Source organism: Carassius auratus, chromosome 7 (assembly GCF_003368295.1).
Source record: "Carassius auratus strain Wakin chromosome 7, ASM336829v1, whole genome shotgun sequence".
NCBI classification, from domain to species: domain Eukaryota; kingdom Metazoa; phylum Chordata; class Actinopteri; order Cypriniformes; family Cyprinidae; genus Carassius; species Carassius auratus.
The window spans coordinates 31,543,510-31,561,251 of record NC_039249.1 but is presented as its reverse complement, the minus strand read 5'-3'; the positions used below and the strand labels follow the sequence as shown (position 1 = coordinate 31,561,251).

General features: G+C 39.8%; 2 protein-coding genes across 2 annotated transcripts; both read left to right on the top strand.

Moving 5' to 3' along the window:
- The first annotated feature begins 339 nt into the window (after positions 1-339).
- On the top strand, positions 340-7,461 carry LOC113105331 (adhesion G-protein coupled receptor G5-like). The gene is made up of 13 exons (XM_026266374.1): positions 340-400; positions 628-740; positions 1,630-1,768; positions 1,868-2,006; positions 2,196-2,312; positions 2,425-2,547; positions 2,631-2,670; positions 3,016-3,116; positions 3,235-3,353; positions 3,506-3,774; positions 6,717-6,825; positions 6,918-7,195; positions 7,330-7,461. The coding sequence occupies exons 1-13, from the start codon at positions 381-383 to the stop codon at positions 7,449-7,451; spliced, it is 1,689 nt and encodes a 562-aa protein (XP_026122159.1). The 5' UTR covers positions 340-380; the 3' UTR covers positions 7,452-7,461.
- A 3,179-nt stretch (positions 7,462-10,640) lies between these two features.
- LOC113106500 (uncharacterized) lies at positions 10,641-13,470 on the top strand. The gene is made up of 2 exons (XM_026268486.1): positions 10,641-10,737; positions 11,362-13,470. The coding sequence occupies exon 2, from the start codon at positions 11,566-11,568 to the stop codon at positions 13,045-13,047; it is 1,482 nt and encodes a 493-aa protein (XP_026124271.1). The 5' UTR covers positions 10,641-10,737; positions 11,362-11,565; the 3' UTR covers positions 13,048-13,470.
- The last annotated feature ends 4,272 nt before the right edge of the window (positions 13,471-17,742 follow it).

Below are 17,742 nucleotides of genomic sequence, written 5' to 3'. Positions count from 1 at the left end.
TCCTAGAATTTTTGTTTCAGCATTTCATGGGGGAAAAAAAGTATGATAAAAGTATGATAATAATACCATAGTACTTTTAAGTTTAAGAAAAGTGGCAGTAAGTTACACTTAACCTAGAAACACTAGTGCTGAGGATTTGGTCATATCATATTGTTTAATTACTTCATGTCAGTTAGTCAGTCAACACTTTTGTGCTGGCCATTACGATTTTTCCATTAGTATGCAGATGTGTACAGTACGCGTGTTTACTGTATTGTGATGACAAGGCTTGTCATTGTGTTCCGTTACCATGACTGAAGCCACAAAATTTGAGTTCAGCTCTTCATTCCTCAGTGTGTGAGTTGCAAACTTTCCACAGTGCTGCCACAACTTCATCCTTGATGACTGGAAAAACAGAAAGGTAAGAAAGACTCTATCCAGGTCATAGCTGTGTATGTGTGTGTGTGTGTGTGTGTGTATGTATATATATATATATATATATATATATATATATATAGTTTTTTTTGTATATATATAAACTATTTTTACACTGGGAAGAGGAAACCGTTTATATATTGTATATTCAATATGTTGTCTTATGTGTCTTTTGTATTTAATTTAATTACATTTATTTCTGTATTTTACCAGAGATATGACGCTCCTGCTACTTCTGATGATGTTCCATTTAGCACAACCGGGAAAACAAGCAGGAACTTTACAATCCTCCACCAATTCAGAAAAAAACAATGAGTCACCCCATCGTAAGTTCCTAAAACCCTCCTGAAATCAGACTTTTAAGAATTCTTAGATTTGTATTTTAAATCTTAGTAAGAAACTGTATATGAATAAGGATAAGTCTCTGATGCTCACTTTTTCTGTTTTAATTTATTTTAACATGTAATTGATTTTTGTGATGGTTTAGGGAAATTTTCAGCATCATTACTTCAGTGTCACATCATCCTTCAGAAATCATACTATTATGCCAATTAGGTGCTCAAGAAACATTATTATATTATATTTTTTATTAATATAATTATTATTATAAATTTACATTTAACACAGTTTTTGCTTTATATTTTTGGCATCCGTGTGACAATACCATTCAAAGTTTGGTGAAATTGAGATTTAAATAATAACCATAATACTTTTGTTTAGTGTGGATTTATTTTCATCAAATAATCCTGAAAAAGCATATTAGAATAATTTCTATTTCTATTTCTATGATTTCTAAGTAAGGATGCTGAAAATTCATCTTTGCGCAGGAATAAATTATATTTTAAAATATATTGAAATAGAAAGCAGTCATTTTAAATTTTAATGCTTTTACAATATTACTGTTTTTGCTGATTAAATAAATTCAGCTTTGGTTAGTATAAGAGGTGTATACTTGTTATACTTTCATACTTTTTATACAAATCAATTTTAAGCTAATCAGTTTTCATTTGTATTTTCCCTTTGAAAAAGTAAACGAAATAGAACATAAAATAAATACATAATAAAAATAATAAAAAACATGAATTAATTAATTAATCAGTTAAAGGTTTAAATAATAACAAATCTTTTACGAAACAATAAGAATTCTAGACCTAAATGTGGAAAAAAAGACGGAATGTGTCTGATTACTTAGTCATTCTTCCCTCATCTTTGTAGCAGCTCCAGCATGTGGAGTCGACCATCCACCATCGACCATCCACCTTTTTTGCTGCAGACGGAAATTTTCTGATTTTTTTAACACGAATGAATGCTCCCAAGAAGTTACAAGTACAACCACTCATGGAGACAACAATAGGTATGATCAGTCTTTTATTTAAAGATCTAAATAATTTATACACTGTATTCATCTTGTGTTGATTTGGTTGTATTCCCTGTTAATGATGTCATTATGCAGGAATGAGAAAGAGGCCATAGACAATATTATACAAACAACGAATCAATCAAAGGACTACTATTTTAAGGATCTTGCTATTTCTGTAGTTAAGATAAACTCAATCCTTACAGATCATCTACTAACAGTCACTGCTCCAAAAGTAAGACTCTTCACCCAAAACTCAAAAATACAATAGAGATAAAACATATTACGAAGATTTTCTTTAAGATGACACTGAGACTATGTAAGAGCTTGCAGCTTCAATTTTTTTAACTGTTTAAAATGGTAATGTAAAATAGATTATATTTCAGAGTTCTGGGTGCTAATGATTCTTTTCATTTTAATTAAGGTGTCTGATAAAACTCGGACAGTACAGACATGGATCCCAGTGGAACCTTTCCTAAATGTCAGTGGGGCTGAGCAGAAATTTGGAATCATTACTTACAACTCTAGTCAGCAGTTTAATGTAAAGTTTTCATTTGGTGGTCTGACTGTTTTATAAATCTATTGAAAGTGTTCTTAACCCCCTTCCAGTCTATATTCTTTTAACCTACATTTCTGTGGTTGTGTATTTACAGCAGAGAAATGCTTCTATAATGTCTGAAGTCATACGGATTGAAGTTGTTGGACGTGACATTGTAAATTTAACAAATCCACTTAAAATACGTTTCCCAGTGAATAGTTACAAAAATGACAGAAACGTAAGCATACCTTATCAAATGTTCTTAAAATGTCCCAAAATTTGTATTAATTTGTTAATTCTGTTTTGTGTTGATATTCCTAGAAAAGCTATGTATATTCCTGTCAATACTATGATGAACAAGGTGGGTGGGAACTAAAGTTATAGTTCACTCAAAAATGAAATCTGTCATCACTTACATACACTCATGTGGTTCTTACACTGTATGCTGTTATTTCTTTTCTGTGGAACACAAAAGAAGAATTCATAAAGAATATTCATGCATTTATTTTCCAAGTAATGGTACGAAAAAAAGACCACAAATTTAAAATTGAAATAAAAGTTGTATATATATCAAGCTTTCTGGAATTTACGTTATTCTTCTGTCTGCACTCTCAGTAAAAAAAAGTGTACAAAAGCTGTCACAGCTATTTTTATTTATTTATTGTACTAAAATGTATTAATAATATGGAATATGTGGGAAACATAGGAGACAGCACCTGGAAGACGGATGGCTGCAACACCACTCAGATCAATGAAACTGTTGTGGAGTGCTCCTGTGACCACATGACCCCTTTTGCTGTGCTTCTAGTAAGTACTGATCCATTTATTCAGGCCAATTCTAAACATGTAAGGTAGCAAATATCACTCTGTGATTATATTATTTGGATTTACTTCAATACCACATTCTCTCCTACACTCTGAATAGGTTGAGGTGAATGACATTGATGTACAACAATGGGAAATCTTGTCGTACATCAGCTACGTAGGCTGCAGTTTGTCTGCAGTTTTTTCTGCTTCCTCCATCTTGTCGTTCATTTTCAACAGGTGCTGTTCCACCACTTTTCATAATGTGTATATAATTGACATTATTCTTTACACTTTTTTTTACACCAAAAGTATGCATATAGATTTACATTAAAGCATGTACAGTGGGTGGCAAAAATATATACATTTAAATGCATGCATGTGTTTCACAGGAATGCAAGAGCAGAAGTGTCCAGCAGCATTCATGTGTCTCTAAGCGGCGCTCTGTTTCTCCTCAACCTGAGCTTCATGTTCAGCGAGTGGGGCGCCACACTGACTGTGAAAGAAGTGTGTGTGTTTATTGCTGTGACGATACACTATAGCTTGCTGTGTTCTTTCACCTGGATGGCTATTGAAGCCTTGCACCTCTACCTTCTTCTGGCCAGAGTGTTCAACATTTACATCAAATACTACATGTTCAAGTTGTCCCTGATCGGATGGGGTAAGCATGGAAGCCAAGTCAATTGAAGCAGTGTTTTCAACATAGTATTAAGAGGTTCATGTGCAAAGTGTTTGATCCCTTTCATATCTGTAAAGTAGGGCTGTGCAATTAATTGCATGCTATTGTCATGTGCATATCATCAGTAAAGACAGTTCTGTGATTGGGAGTAAATAGCCATCACCTTATTTCAGATGGAGTGGCATTTACTACATAGAGCAGTAGTTCACTGACAAGCAACACAATATCGCATTCATAATCACAGATGAATCGCATTTGATTATGAAGGTGATATTGCTAAGCTTGTCAGTGAACTATGGCTCTTTTAATAAAATTTTGTGTTTTCAAATTAGTGTAAGGATTTTTATTATTCTGTTATAAAACTGATTGGCCAGGCCAAACTGTAAGACATAGATACTTGAAACTTGTTCAGATACAAGGACTCTGCCTACAACGTTCAAAATTGCAAAATTGCTAATAATTCATTCTATTCTATAAACTGTTTGCCATAGACAAGTGTCTCATTTCATTGAAATCCATAGCTCAAAATGAAGAAGCTGTATAAGTCCTATTTCATTTCTGCCATTTAAATTTTTTCTGCCAAAAAAAAAACTCAGAACTATGAAATATAAACTCAGAAGATCGAGACATTCAGAATGTTGATGTTAACTCGCAATTCTAATAAAATGTCTCTATGTTATTCATGTAACCATGGTTCCCCAAGGGAATGAGAAGCTGTGTTGAAATGTTATGGGAACACCTTCAGCGTGACTGCGCTCTGTATCACGTGTGTAATCAGTCCAATAGATGTGTGAGACATCATGGGCGGGGTGACATAGAGATCAGAACACTTAAAAGCAGATGTAATGGATACACCAGCAGCTTCTGAGAAATTAAGTAAGCACTTCCAGGGATGCCAGAAGTTTGCCACCGAGACATTGTCTCGTTCCCTCGGGAAACCATGGTTACGTACGTAACCAAGAGATGTTCCCCTTCAGGAACTTGAGCTGTGTCAAAGCGCTATGAGAACAAGTATGCCCATGCTGCCAAACTTACAAATCCCTGCCTAGTGTGGAAGAGCACAGATAATGTGAGAGAAATGGAGCCAGGAATGCTGCAGAATGCAAGTAAGAGCCTGACAAAGCAAGGGGGGTGGACATCCAGGAGTGTCCTGAAGGCCAACTTCTCGAGGAGTGAGCCTTGACCCCAAAGGGAGAGGGGAGATCACCAGATTCAAAGCTATGGAATAGCATCCCAATCCACCACTTAGCATAAGCTTCTCTGGCTAGAGCCCTGAGCACCTAAGCCTGGCCAAAAGTCTCTAAATCTGCTTTCCCACTAGGACAACAGAAGGCTCTGGTGCATCAGCCTGTAAAAGGGGCTTTAACACTGACCCCCCTGGTGGTAGATGTAAGAGACCACTGATGTGTTGTCAGTGCAGACCAACACATGGTGATCTCTTAGGTCTGGGAGAAAGTGATTCAATGCTAGAAACACAGCCAGCATCTCCAGGCAGTTGATGTGACATGTGAAAAGGTGCTCTGAGCGGCCACTCATGACCGTTCCCCAACTGGTGAGGGATGCTTCCATCGGTAGTGTTATGCGGCGACAAGGAGCTCCCAGCACCAGGACCAGAGATGAGAACCTCCAGTTGTCTAAGTCTTCCTCCACATATCTAAGGCACATAGGCATCACCACATGACCTTGAGCATGCCGAGCGGGTTTCCCTTCTGGGAAAACCCCTTGGTCTTGAGCCACCACTGTAGGGTTCTCGTGTACAGCAGGCCAAAACATATCACGTTGGAGGCAGCTGCCATCAGACCCAGCAGTTTTTGAAACTGCTTGGCAGTGAGTGACCAGCCTTTTCTCACTTTCTCGACAATCTGAGCCAGAGACAGACGTGCATCAGGGTTGAATCCCACACCACGCCCAGATAAGTGTTTCTCAGTAATGGAGAAAGCACACTTTCCTCTGCGTTTAGACTAAAACCCAGCAATTTCATCTGCTCCGATAAGGTATGTATCCTTCGGATCTATTGTGAAAAAAACAGTCCTTGGACCTGATCTGAGACACGCATCCTGAACTTCAGTTACATGACTGTGGTTCAAATGACACAAATCTAAAAATGGGACACAACCCCCATCCTTCTTAGGAACAATAGCCACGTTTCCACTGTCAGGCTTAAACCGGGCATGCTAGTGCGTGCCAGGGCCAGTCACATTTCCACTGTCACTTCCAGGGCTTGATCGTGTCTCATCGGGTCTTCCTCGGGGTCAATGGCCCGGGTTTTTTGGCCCGACAGTCAGAAAATGTCAGAATTGAAAGGTTACAGGTTTATAACTTGCAACTGTGACATATACAATCATAATTTTGAGAAAAACTCTGACCTCCAAAATGTCCAGACTCCAACAATGATCAAAGGATGATATATACTGTCTGAGCAATGAACACCATGTATTTCCATACTATTCACAGTATTTATGAAGCAGACATCATATTCATTGACAGTATGGGCAGTATTACAGCATTTAATTTTTATTTCAGTATCAAAAACACATAAAGAACATTAAAGCAACCACACAATTGTTAGTTTTGGTTGAATATATGATGTCATAAATGGATATTCTAACTATATTTCTACACTTTTAGAAGGAATGTCTTTTCTTTTGAACTCTTTGCATGTAAACTAACGTTGCATTTTACATGTACATCTCGATTTCATAATAAAAGTCTGAACTCATTACTCTCATGCATGCTTGTAACAAATTAATAAATTGATTTCTAATATAATTTCTTTTGAAACTCACCCAATTTGAAAACCATGAGAGGTTCACATTTTAAGTATTACAAATAAATAAATTCCAGACATTTCTTTTAATGGAAACATTAGGAAATGATGACTTATGTGTAGATTTGCTCATCCTGCAATACTGTCCTCTTCACAGGAGTCCCTGCTGTTCTTGTTGGAAGTTTGCTGTCAGTTCAACAACACACCCGTCCATTCTATGGCACCAAAAATGTGAACTTATTAAATTCGAATGCCACAAATCCAGTGTGAGTCCACATATTATAACTTAACCTTTTCTTTGTTACCTTGCTTTTAGCTCTTCTTTAGCCCTCAGCATTTTTTATTATATGTTTTACAGATGCTGGATCACAGAGCCTCTCATCCTGTATGGTGTGAACCTTTCCTACTTCACCATCATATTTGTTTTCAACACAGTAGTTCTAATCACAGTGTCCAGACAGATCTTTAAGCTAAAGAAACTGGACAACAAGCATAAGAAAATACCAGTGAAGGATTTCAGCACAGTGCTGGGTCTCATGTGTCTGATGGGTACATCATGGGGTTTAGTTTTTTTTGGCTCTGGATATACCAGCTACCCAATACTCTACATATTCTGCATTTCAAACACAATGCAAGGTAGGTTTACTCTAAGTCACAAAACTACAGAGAAGGTAAAAAAGGGAAAATATGCATATAGACAATGCTGTACAATGTAAATGCTTTTCGATAATATAATAATGCAGCTTGTCAATCATCTTTATTGTTGACAGGCTTTTCTATCTTTCTGTGGCTGTGTCGGACAGCTAGGCCAGAAAAACAGAAAGCAGCTCATACCAAGTCTGCATCCACTCTGGACACCTTCACTATTGAAAAACAAAAGGAATCAAGATGACCAGTCTCATGATGAGATGAACAGATTTATGACTACAAACCGTTGTTCACAATTAGGTTTCTTAATTATTTATTTAAAAACAGTCTCTCTTTTTCCCCCAAGTCCATATGGTTTCTCTTTATGTAAAAAGAAAAAAAAATGCAATCTAATTATTCATAGTAAGAAGACGTGTGATGGGTAATTTATCTTTTTTCCCCTAAGCTGCACATTTATTTAAATTTCAGTTTCATTGTTTCTTTAACTTTCTTTAGAACTTTAATTTAAAAGTTATAAATTGTACAAACCCGATTCCAAAAAAGTTGGGACACTGTACAAATTGTGAATAGAAACAGAATGCAATGATGTGGAAGTTTCAAATTTAAATATTTTATTGTGAATACAATATAGATGACATCAAATGTTTAAACTGAGAAAATTTATAATTTTAAGGGAAAAATAAGTTGATTTTAAATTTCATGGCATCAGCACATCTCAAAAAGTTGGGACAAGGCCATGTTTACCACTGTGTGGCATTCCCTCTTCTTTTATAACAGTCTGCAAACGTCTGGGGACTGAGGAGACAAGTTGCTCAAGTTTAGGAATAGGAATTTTGTCCCATTCTTGTCTAATACAGGCTTCTAGTTGCTCAACTGTCTTAGGTCTTCTTTGTCGCATCTTCCTCTTTATGATGCACCAAATGTTTTCTATGGGTGAAAGATCTGGACTGCAGGCTGGCCATTTCGGTACCCGGATCCTTCTTCTACGCTGCCATGATGTTGTAATTGATGCAGTATGTGGTCTGGCATTGTCATGTTGGCAAATGAAAGGTCTTCCCTGAAAGAGACGACGTCTGGATGGGAGCATATGTTGTTCTAGAACTTGGATATACCTTTCAGCATTGATGGTGCCTTTCCAGATGTGTAAGCTGCCCATGCCACACACACTCATGCAACCCCATACCATCAGAGATGCAGACTTCTGAACTGAGCACTGATCTCCATTTGGGTTGTCCTTGTCCTCTTTAATCCGGATGACATGGCATCCCAGCTTTCCAAAAAGAATTTTTAATTCGTCTGACCACAGAACAGTTTTCCACTTTGCCACAGTCCATTTTAAATGAGCCTTGGCCCAGAGAAAACACCTGCGCTTCTGGATCATGTTTAAATATGGCTTCTTTTTTGACCTGTAGAGTTGTAGCCCTTGACACTTACGAACGGAGATTGTTCCAGATTATCTGAATCTTTGGATGATATTATTTACTGTAGATGATGATGATATTTTCAAACTCTTTGAAATTTTTCTCTGAGAAATTTGTCTGAAATTTTTCTCCTTTCTGATATTGCTCCACTATTTTTCGCCGCAGCATTGGGGGAATTGGTGATCCTCTGCCCATCTTGACTTCTGAGAGACACTGCCCCTCTGAGAGGCTCTTTTTATACCAAATCATGTTGCCAGTTGACCTAATAAGTTGCAAATTGGTCCTCCAGCACAATTTGTACAGTTCCACAACTTTTTGGAATCGGATTTGTAATACAAAACTGTAAATGTTTTTATTTACATTTAGCAATAAAGCCAAGACTAAAATTCTGAGCTTGTGTGTGTCTGTTGAGTCCATTAGGAACACACAAATATTGTCAGTACATTTTAACTTGTGTTCCTGTAGCTCAAACAGTACAGTGTGGCACAAGCAATAGTAACAACATGGGTTTGATTCCAACGAATGTATAAACTGATCAAATGTATACCCCTTGATGCAATTAAAGTTGCTTTGTACAATATAACTACAATATAAAATGCATTCAGAAAGTATTCAGACCCCTTAATTTGTTTAACATATTTTCTTATGATGCAGCCTAATGCTAAAATGTTTTCAATTAATATTTTAGTCTATACTCCATACTTTATTATGAGGAAAGGAGTGTAGAATGATATTGATTTATTACTTTTATCATGAGGCTGCAAACACCTGATAAAAAAAAAAAAAAAACATACAGTGTTCTGTGCTTTATTTTAAATTTCATTACATGATTTTAAAATGTTGGGTATTCAAGAAACATGTCCACTGCATTTAAGCAGGTTTTGGTAAAATGATCTCTGATCACAATTACAGAACAGTTATTGGTATAAATCTGGCACCTGCTGCTAATTTTCTTATTTGACAAACCGTATTTTACTGGCAGCATTCTTCTAATTTTCATTGAAATTGCAAGATGGCTGTTTTCTCTAAGGCGACTGAAACCCTGTGGAATCAGTTCAACACTGCAGCTGGAATTGCTCACCAGTTCAGCGATAAACAGGGTACGGATCTGTCTTGGATCGTTTAAGAGAAGTCAGACTGAAAGCACACACTGCAGAGACCAGGCCTCTCATCAGCAGAAAGAATCAAAAGGCTGAGCTCACCTCAGCTGAGGGGCATCTTGAGTGGACAGAGGAGAACTGGTCCAAAGTTCACTTTAGTGATGAGAGAGAGTTTAGTTGGGTCAGATGGGAAACATTATGTTTGGCAGGGGGAACTGAGTAAAGACTGAACCCTGAGCAAGTAAAGAATATAGTGAAAGCGGACGAGGAAGTGCCATGCTTTGGAGATGTTTTGTGCAGCTGGAGTTGGGAATATACATGACAGAGTGAAAGCAAATGTTTATCACAACAAAGATTTTAGTTGGAATCTTCGTGCTACAGTGGTTTGTTCTGGAATTAATTGATCTCTGTGTTTTTTGCTGAAATGCCTTGATTATTTTGTCAAACATTAGTAGAACAGCGTTTATATTCCTTCAAATTTGAGTGATGAAGATTAAAATTATTTCAGAAAAAAAAAAGTATTTATAGATTGTTGTCTATTGATCTCCACAGTAGGTTAGTATGCCAATGTAAAACTTTTAGTTCATAATATTTGCATATAAGGAAAATGCGTAGCTCCAAGAGATATTTAAATGTCAAAACACTAACATGCAAACAACCATGACAGAGATGATGTTATTCAGTGAAGTTAGAAAGCAAACTGTATGTTGTGGGTGTAGTGGTATGGACTCAAGTAGTCATGTTTGTATTGTTTTCATTAATATTATGACTTATCATCTGTTAAATATGGTTCTTGCTTTAAATGTATATTAAAATAGAATTGTATATTATACTGTATAACTATGCCAACTTGAGATCACTTAGACCTGTAGACGCTGGCGGGTGACGCTAGAGGGTGATCATGAGCCGCAGGACATATAGCTTCATTTATATATGAAGAAGCCACTCTTGCAGCCACTGATTCACAATTGAAAGATTTCTTTCTCTCTCTGTTTATGTGTTTCTGCAGGTAAGATAAGTGATGTGGCATCGCAGTTTGAGTTCATAAAGTGTTTATACTTTAGTCATTTGTGTTAGTTTGATGACTTTGTATACATAATCGATCACTTTAGCGGTTGATGTGCGGCCTGCCGCACCCGCGCGATGGATTGGGCAATCGCGGCTGGGAGGCGGCTGACGCTGCTGCGTTGGTGGAGGCCGCGCGATGCATTGACATGGGTGCTTTGTGTCCTCAGTAATATACTTGTAATCACTCGTTATTATGAGAGTTTATATTTGTTTATTGTAACGATTGTGTTTTGTACATCTGTCATGTTTTAGAGTCAACTAAATTGCTGATAAAGATCGTTTACAACAGAACACATAGAGAGAAATAGTTACTAAAAAGGAAACGAAGAGCTTATACACCGTTTGTGTATGATTATTGAGTATTATTTTCGGATGTCATGGAAATGTTAATGTGTTACAGACAGTATAGCAATATATTCTCATTTGCTTTCAATGTATTGTGAAATGATTGTTTAAAGTGAGTTTAAGGATATATAGCTTCATTTATATATGAAGAAGCCACTCTTGCAGCCACTGATTCACAATTGAAAGATTTCTTTCTCTCTCTGTTTATGTGTTTCTGCAGCAATAAAACAATATATGTGCCACCAGAAGTCTCCGCCTCTTCTGTGTGTGCAACATCATGGCGAGCCAGCCAGGAGAGAACTGCTGATTGGATGTGAGAAAGACAGTTCCTCCCTGAGACGAACCTAGAAAACAACAGAAGATTCATCAATAAAGAGAATTCTATAAAGTAGATTAAAGAGACGGAATTCAAATCAAGAAAAAAATGGAAGAACTTCAAGACTGCGTTAGTTCCAAGTTTCTGATGCTCGAGAAGCCTGAACTTATAAAAGTCTGCCTCCATTTAAAGTGCAGCGAGCCATCAGGTGAAGGTTTCTCAGGCCAGACGAGGCGAGCGCTGATAAGGCTGGCGGAGGGAACGTTGGATGAAATTGAGGAAAGTTTAGAAGAGGGGCAATATGCAGAGAGCCTTAATGAACTTCTGTGTTTCATAGAGTCCCTTAAGAAACCAGCCGAGCTCAAAGAGTCACCAGTGACCCAGGCTGAGATAGAGAAGTTAAGGAAAGAGTATGCAGAACTACAGCAGACACATGCAAATGCCCGTCGTGCATTAGAGGAACAGATTGGGATACTTGAAGAAAAACATCAGAAAGGAATAGAGGAAATGAGTGTGAAAAAACAAGTCACAAGACACGAACCGATTCCAGAAGTTACTCTGAGGAGGGAATTCCGAGTCTTCGGACAGATTGGAGAGGCTGGCCAAAAGGAAAAATTGTCATACACAAGCCTCAACAACCAGATCGAATCAGGAGTGAGGAAGGGGTATGCAGAGGCAGAAATCATTGAAGCAGTTATCAGAGCAGTGAGTCCTGGCCTTCCCCTCAGGGAACTCCTTGAAATTAAGCGAGACCTCACACTTTCCACATTAAAGACCATCCTCAGAGGACATTATAAAATAGACTCTTCGTCTGATCTACTGCACAGGCTCATGAACATCTCTCAGGAACCCAAGGAGTCTGCTCAAAGTTTCCTGTTCCGAGCCATTGAACTGAGGGAGAAACTACTGTGGACATCTGGAGATGAGCAGGATGGAGAACAGTTTAGCCCGGAGCTCATCCAACGAAAGTTTCTTCGCTCTGTGGAGACAGGCCTTCTAAATGATGCAGTTAAGTTCCAAGTCAAACCATACCTCAGTGATCCTGAAATAGCAGATGAAGTGTTGATTGAGAAAATCGGTGAAGCTGCTAATCTGGAATTGGAGAGACAAACAAAGTTAAAGAAAGCAGTGACTCAAAAACCTCTTAGACTAAGTGAAGTTCAAACAGTAGAACATGTCTTCAACACTGAGCGATATTCAAGCAGCGAGATGGAGACTCTAGGACAGAGGAAAGAGACATTAATGAAAGACATTAACACTGTCAGAGACAAGAAGAAACAGACACAAAGCAAAGATACTGACAATGACACTGCTAAAGCAATTGAAGATCTCAGAGCAAACGTCATGGAAATGACCAAAATGTTCAGAGAGACAATGGAAGCGACCAGATCACAGTTTCACCCACCCATGACTCCACTTCGAACTGAGAGGAGACCCAAAGGCTGCCATTCATGCCAGGAGGCCCAAAAAGGTGAAGAGTGCAGGCACTGTTATCGCTGTGGACAAGATGGACATTTGTCACGGGGCTGTCGACAAAGGAGGCCGGCATCGGGAAACGGGAGGGGACTGCTGAGTTGGACCCCCCAGTAGTCCATTCTGCCATCGGGTCCCAGACGAGTTCAGAAGCGCGACAGACATCCAGACTTGTGCAAAGCAAACAAGACAGTAAAGAAAATAACATTCAAGCTGCTACTCACCCAGATGTGACCAATTCTGCTGATAAGTTACTATCCCTTGCTACACCTAAACTTTTGAACATCATTGGAAAAAGGTGCCTGGTCCACTGCCGCCTCAATGATGTCACAGTTGAAGCCTTATGGGACACAGGAGCCCAAGCCAGTATTATCAACGCAGACTGGAGAGAACGACACTTACCACATACCACCGTCAGACCGATTGAGGAGCTCCTGGGGCCAGGAACATTGACTGGATTGGCCGCCAATCGCACAGAGATCCCTTTTGATGGCTGGGTGGAAGTGAGCTTCCGATTAAGTGATGATCCAGGTAAAGAAGCGACCCTGCAAGTACCTATGCTCGTGGCAAGTGATATTAGCGTGGCTGAAAACCCTATCATCGGTTACAATATAATTGAAGAGATAATTACCAGGTGGGAGAAACTGAGACCACGGTCCAGTACTGTCTGTAGGGTAAGCAAAGCTTTCTCTATTTCAATAAATAAAGCAAGATCCATGCTTAAACTGTTGAAGACAGTAAATTCAAATGTGACAGTTGGAACGGTGCGAGTTGGTAAACAAAGAATCCAGCTTAATGCAGGGCAAATAACCACTGTCTATGCACAAGCACACATTGGAGGGCAATTTCAAGAACAAAGCCTGTTATTCGCTCCAATTGAACCATCACCACTACCAGAAGGTTTAGTAATGCAGGAAGGCATAGTCAAAGTCGGTAATGGGAAGACAGCGAAAGTACCAATTGCCATCGCTAATACAGCCAGTCACCCAGTCATACTTACGCCACGACTCATCCTGGGCCACCTGGAAGTGGTAAAGACAACTTACCCAATAGCAACAGACCCTTTCCAGAGAAATGAGACTCAGATGGAGCAGGTGATAGAACAGCCAACATCCACGGTGCAGACATGTGGGGTGAGTGTTACACCACATCAATCAAAGAGACCCAGTCAGTGGGATCCACCAATAAAACTTGAACACTTAACAGAGTCACAGCAACAGATTGTAAGACAACTGTTAAAGGAAGAGTGCAATGCTTTTGCTTTTGATGATAATGATGTTGGTTGTATCCCCTCACTCAACATGCATATTACACTCCATGACAAATCACCGGTGCAAAAGACTTATATTTCTGTGCCCAAGCCACTTTTACAGGAGGTGAAGGAGTATCTCCAAGATCTGCTAAACCGAGGGTGGATAAGCAAATCAAGATCTCATTACTCCTCGCCAGTCGTATGTGTGAGGAAAAAGGACGGGAGCCTAAGACTCTGCTGCGACTATCGTGAATTAAATCGCAAGTCTGTACCTGACAGGCACCCCATTCCCAGGATCCAGGATGTGCTGGACTCCCTGAGTGGCAGTTCTTGGTTTTCAGTCTTGGACCAAGGGAAGGCCTATCACCAAGGATTCCTGGATGTCGAGAGCCGACCCCTAACAGCCTTTATAACACCCTGGGGACTATTTCAGTGGAACAGGATTCCATTTGGCCTTAGTTCAGCTCCAGCTGAGTTCCAGAGGAACATGGAAGCCTGTCTGGAGGATTTGAGAGATGTTATATGTCAGCCTTACCTGGATGATAACCTTGTGCATAGTACCTCTTTTGATGATCATGTGACTCATGTTCGCACAGTCCTCCAAAGATACCAGAAACATGGAGTCAAACTCAGTCCACACAAATGTGAACTGTTCCAAAGGAAAGTGCGGTTCTTGGGCCGTATCGTGTCTAAGGATGGATACTCCATGGATCCAGCTGAAATAGCCCCAGTACAGGCCCTGAAGCTCCGAAAACCAGCTACAGTGGGAGAGCTGAGAAAAATTATGGGATTCCTCTCCTATTATAGGACCTACATACCAAATTTCTCTCGCCTGGCTAGACCTCTCTATCAGCTAATAGCGACACCACCTCAAAGCACAGAACCTGCTGAACCTAAGGGAAAGAAAAGAAGAGTCAGTACTAAGTCAAAAGGGCAGTTATCTCCCAACACACCCATACCTTGGACACAGACTCATCAAGATGTGTTGAACACACTGATTGACCACTTAATAGAGCCACCAATCCTTGCTTATCCTGATCTGACTTTACCATTTGTTCTCCATTGTGATGCGTCACAGGATGGTTTGGGGGCAGTCCTGTATCAAAAACAAAATGGGAAGATGTCAGTGATTGCATATGGGTCAAGGACTCTGACACCACCGGAGAAAAACTACCACATGCATTCAGGAAAACTAGAATTTCTCGCTCTTAAGTGGGCCGTTTGCGAACGCTTTAGGGATTATTTGTTCCATGCTCCACATTTCGAAGTATACACAGATAATAATCCCTTAACGTATATTTTGACAACAGCCAAACTCAATGCAACAGGGCACCGTTGGGTCGCAGAGCTGGCTGATTTTAATTTCACCATCAAATACCGGCCTGGGAGATGCAATGCAGATGCAGATGGCTTGTCGAGGATGCCACTTGACATTGACCAGTACATGAAACTGTGCACAGAGGAGATAAACCAAGATGTGATAAGTGCTGCAGTGCAGGGTGTGGTTTTAACGTTGAAGGATGCTCCTCTGTGGACAAGTGGAATTCACTTACAAGCTGTACATCTGGTGGAAGACAACATCTCACTACCCACTAATCTGTGTCTGTCGCAGGAGCAGATCAAACAATCCCAAGAGAAAGACCCAGTTATCAGCCGTGTCCTGGAGTACAAAAAGAATAACAGTCGTCCATTCGGCCGCACTCTCAAAAAAGAATGCCAGGAGACCAGAATCCTTTTGAAACAGTGGACACGACTGCACTTGAGTGATGAAGGAGTCCTGTACAGAAAAGCAGGAAAGAGAAACCAGCTTATTCTACCGAAAGAACATCATCAAACGGTTTACAGAGAGTTGCATCAAGAGATGGGCCATTTTGGAACAGAGAGGACTCTAAGTCTAATTCGTGAAAGATTCTATTGGCCCCATATGCAAAAAGACACAGAGTACTTTGTAACACGTGTATGTGAGTGCCTGAAAAGGAAAAAACCTAATAAAATTACAAAAGCCCCATTGGTTTCAATTCAAACCACCTACCCTTTCCAGCTTGTGTCCATTGATTTTCTTCACCTTGAGAAGTGCAAAAATGGTTACGAGTACATACTTGTAGTGATGGACCATTTTACACGTTTTGCCCAGGCTTACGCCACAAGAAATAAGTCGGCAAGAACTGTGGTACAGCACGTCTTTGGTGATTTTGCCCTCAAGTTTGGCTTCCCTGAAAAAATCCACCACGACATGGGAAGAGAATTTGAGAATCACCTGATGGATCAGTTGCAAGAGGTTTGCGGTGTGCGTGGGTCTCACACAACCCCATATCACCCAATGGGCAACGGACAAGTTGAAAGGTTCAACAGGACGCTCTTGTCCATGCTCAGGACACTGAGTGATACTAAGAAGGCTGACTGGAAAAACTCGCTGTCCAAAGTGGTGCATGCATACAACTGCACCCGTTCTGAAGCAACTGGCTTCTCTCCATATTATCTGCTATTCGGACGTTCACCCCGGCTCCCCATCGATCTCATGTTCAACCTGCAGGCGAATGAGAAACAGCAGAATTATGCAGAGTATGTGGCAAACTGGCAAACACGGATACAGGAAGCCTATGATATTGCATCAAAGACAGCAAGAAAAGAGGCCTTGAGAGGAAAAAAATATTATGACAAGAAAATTCATGGCATTGAGCTTTTGCCTGGCAACAGAGTCTTACTCAGAAACCTAAGCGAAAGAGGAGGACCAGGTAAACTGCGCTCACACTGGGAAGATTGTGTGTACACGGTGATAAATCGGAAAAGCCCTGATGGTCCAGTGTACGAGATCAGACCAGAGAAAGGAGGAGAGAATCGGGTGGTGCACAGAAACCTCCTGCTGCCCTGTGACAGTTTACCTGTAGAAAAGCCAGACACAAAAGACAGCCAAACACAAAAAACAAAGCACAGAGTTAAGAACAGGAAAGTGCCAGAACAACAACACGACCTAGACTCAGGCAGTGATGACGATGATGAAAGCTATGAACTATGCTGTAAATTCCTGCCCCGTACTGAACACAGTGCAAAGCTCACCACACTGAATCCTGAAGCTGAACCATTTGAACCTGCTATGATGGATGAGTATTTACCTGAATACCAACCTGATGCTGGAGAGGGAGAGAATGTCACAGGAATGGAAGAGGAGAATGTTCCACAGGAGAACAGTGAATCTGAAGAGGGGGATCACGATTCTGTGAGTGAACTGGAGGTACCACAGTCATGCACTTACCCACAAAGGCAGAGACATCAGCCAAAGATGTTGACATATAATGAACTGGGAGAACCGACAGTGGTACGGAGAAATGTAGTTCTAAAGGATATCAACTTCCAGCCTGCCTGTGGTCAGAATCTGTGGAGGCCGTGGACTTTAATGAACAATGGGATGGTAAACTAAAGGCAATCAAATATCAGAGAAAAAAATGTAGAAAGAGGAAATAAAAAGAATACATACCTGTGATTGGAGACCTGTGACCTGTAAAGTAAGCAGAAAAAAAAGAGGTAACAAGATTAAGTGAATAAGTGGCCGAATATTATGG